At 42.1% G+C, this 2,500-nt stretch overlaps 1 protein-coding gene across 1 annotated transcript in view; it reads right to left on the bottom strand.

The window, feature by feature from the left end:
• LOC138040949 (cilia- and flagella-associated protein 46-like) overlaps positions 1-2,500 on the bottom strand; it is a 123,180-nt gene that overhangs the window by 27,170 nt on the left and 93,510 nt on the right. The window contains exons 41-42 of the mRNA XM_068886682.1: positions 2,293-2,383; positions 190-333 (exon numbers count right to left, since the gene is read on the bottom strand). Coding sequence (XP_068742783.1) covers positions 190-333; positions 2,293-2,383 — 235 coding nt within the window. The remainder of the gene's footprint in view (positions 1-189; positions 334-2,292; positions 2,384-2,500) is intronic.

Here is a 2,500-nt window from a genome sequence, read left to right as displayed (position 1 = left end):
CCCTCTAAATTTTGCGTAAGCATTGTTTTTGTTTTCTCTTGGGGCCATTGTAAGTCCCAAGAGACACTGGAAACAATGCTTATGCAAAATTTGGAGGGACAAACAAAGAGTATTATGGTATTTTCGAAAGTGGTCAATTAGGCTGATCGTTATGACAAAAGTTGTTTTTGTTCCTGCTCGGCACTGTACCTCCAAGAAGTAGTCTTGCCTTTCCACAGGGATGCCACAGTCGTAAGCAAAGGCTCTTTTGATAGCAGCATGTTTCAACATCGCTTTGATAGCCTCTCGCCTGTGACCCAGCCTGCTCAGGTTTGTTGCCGCTCGAGAAAGGTGCTGTGCACAAAAAAATCAAACGTTAACGTCCGTTTTAAGCTGAAACCTACAAACTCATTACCAGCTCAAGGAGGCAATGAACATTCATTAAAAGAGAACCTCCAATCTCATAAACAATAACTTTTAACGACATTGCCTACAATCAAATTTACATTTCTTCGAAAAAACGTTTGTATCCGAAATAACTGTATCTCAGAATCGGTTTTTTTGTTTTCAAATTTCCTGTGCGTCGTCATGTTTGATAACAAACCATTTTACAGTTGTAGCTAAGTTACCTGGCTTAAGAATGGAAGCGAGGCTGTCGGTGACCCTGTTTTGATACAAACCTTGTGCTTTTCTAATGTTAATGTGGACTAATTTGAATCACAACAACACAATTTACACGATAAATGCAGTGAGGTCTGTATCAATTCAAGGTCACCGGCAGCCTCGCAGCCATTCATAGGCCAGGTCACTGAGCAAACAACTGTAAAATGGCCTATTGTAACAGATTGTTACATTGTCAACAAAAGCTCTTCTTGTCACCTGGACACGAGGCCAATACTCTACCTGAGGTACTCCAAGGGGTACTCCAAGGGGTAGTCCAAGGAGTACTCCATGAGGTACTCCAAGGGGCACTCCACGAGCTACGACGGCGACGTCCACGAAAACGTCACCTCAAAATATAACGCCCCGTGCAAACGGACGCAACATTGTTGGGTGTCACATGTTGCGTTCGTTTGCACACCCTGTTGAATGTTGTTACGTGTTATGTGTTGGGGTTTGTTGCACGAGGTTTGAAACTGGTCAAACTCTTGAGCCAACAACTGGAACATTTCTTTTGTTCCGTGATCGCCGAAGCGTCGCGCAACAATGTTGGCTCCGGCTGCACAGCTCCTCCAACATCGTTGGGGCCACGCACGCGCATAACACATCCCAAAAATGTTGGGAGTTGTTGCGTCCGTTTTGCACGGGGATTTCCTTTGCACTTTCGCAAGTCTCCCGCAAATGATTACTCCATTTCGTTCACAAACAGTATCCCAAAAGTGAATTTGGTACAAGCGATTTCAGAGGAAAAAGAAAACTTTTTATGGTCACAATGTCGTCAAAACCTCAAATTTAGTAATTTCACGTCGTTGTTAAGCAGAGTACCACAAAAATATGGGCTGAAATCCGTGCCGCAAGATTATTTTGTCTCTTTTCAATAATGATGCTCTTGTTTTGTAGCGTTGTCGTTGCAAAGATAGCACTTAAATTACCCTTTAACAGATAGGCGCATTTCAATATATCCAGATTGAAAATGTGTTATTTAGATCACACATTATTATTATATGCAGTATATCTTACTACCATTCTCCCGACTGTTTCTTTTTGTAGCTTAAAATACGTTTTGAGTTCCGACTGCAGGTTCCAGGTTACAGGTTCAGGTGAGTAGCCTAACGTCATGTACTCATTAGCTCAGAATCTGGCATCCTAGCAGAGATCGTTAACTACACCGAGAACAACCGAGGTTGTAACTTGAAAATCTGTAGTATTTATCAAGGGAAGCCCAACCATTAAAAAAATCTCGTCGTAAAACTAGCATTTTTTTTTGTCATTCCAGTTAAGATTCTTGAGGCCGGTTTTTGAACGCAGTTTAACGTGGACTACGCGGTTTCAAACAATCATGAAGTCAGTCTCCAAAACTTGAAAATTAGTTGCTTCAAGTTTATGAATTTCTTCTGAGCGTGCCTTCTCGAAACCGTTTTCGACAACGAAAAGCCTTTATTTTACGATCATTCAACATAACTAAAACTCTCAGTGTTCGAATAATCGACCCTAGGTGTTAAGGACCCGCGATCAATGTGGTGAATCAAGGGTCTCGTGTTTCTTCAACCGAGCCAGCCCCAAACTGATCCTGAGCAGAATTTTAAGTAAGCTGTAAGCAGCGCAGAAACCCGTGCGAACACATGCGGCCAGCGCATTTGAGCGGCTACAGACCTCGCAAGCGGCAATTAAATCTTTGTATTGACGATCTCCTTTCCTTAAATGTGAGTCGTTGACCAAGTGATCTGACAAAATGGTACCAAGCCTGTGTGAAGAAATACAAACATAGTGAAACAATTCCGCACGTAACATTTGACGACAAAGTAACCAGACCGCAAAAGAAAAGCAAATATTTTTGTTTACTTGTGTGCTTACTGAAGCA

Source organism: Montipora capricornis, chromosome 3 (genome assembly GCF_036669925.1).
Source record: "Montipora capricornis isolate CH-2021 chromosome 3, ASM3666992v2, whole genome shotgun sequence".
NCBI lineage: Eukaryota > Metazoa > Cnidaria > Anthozoa > Scleractinia > Acroporidae > Montipora > Montipora capricornis.
Note: the sequence above shows the minus strand (reverse complement) of the source record. Positions and strands in the feature narration are given on the sequence as shown.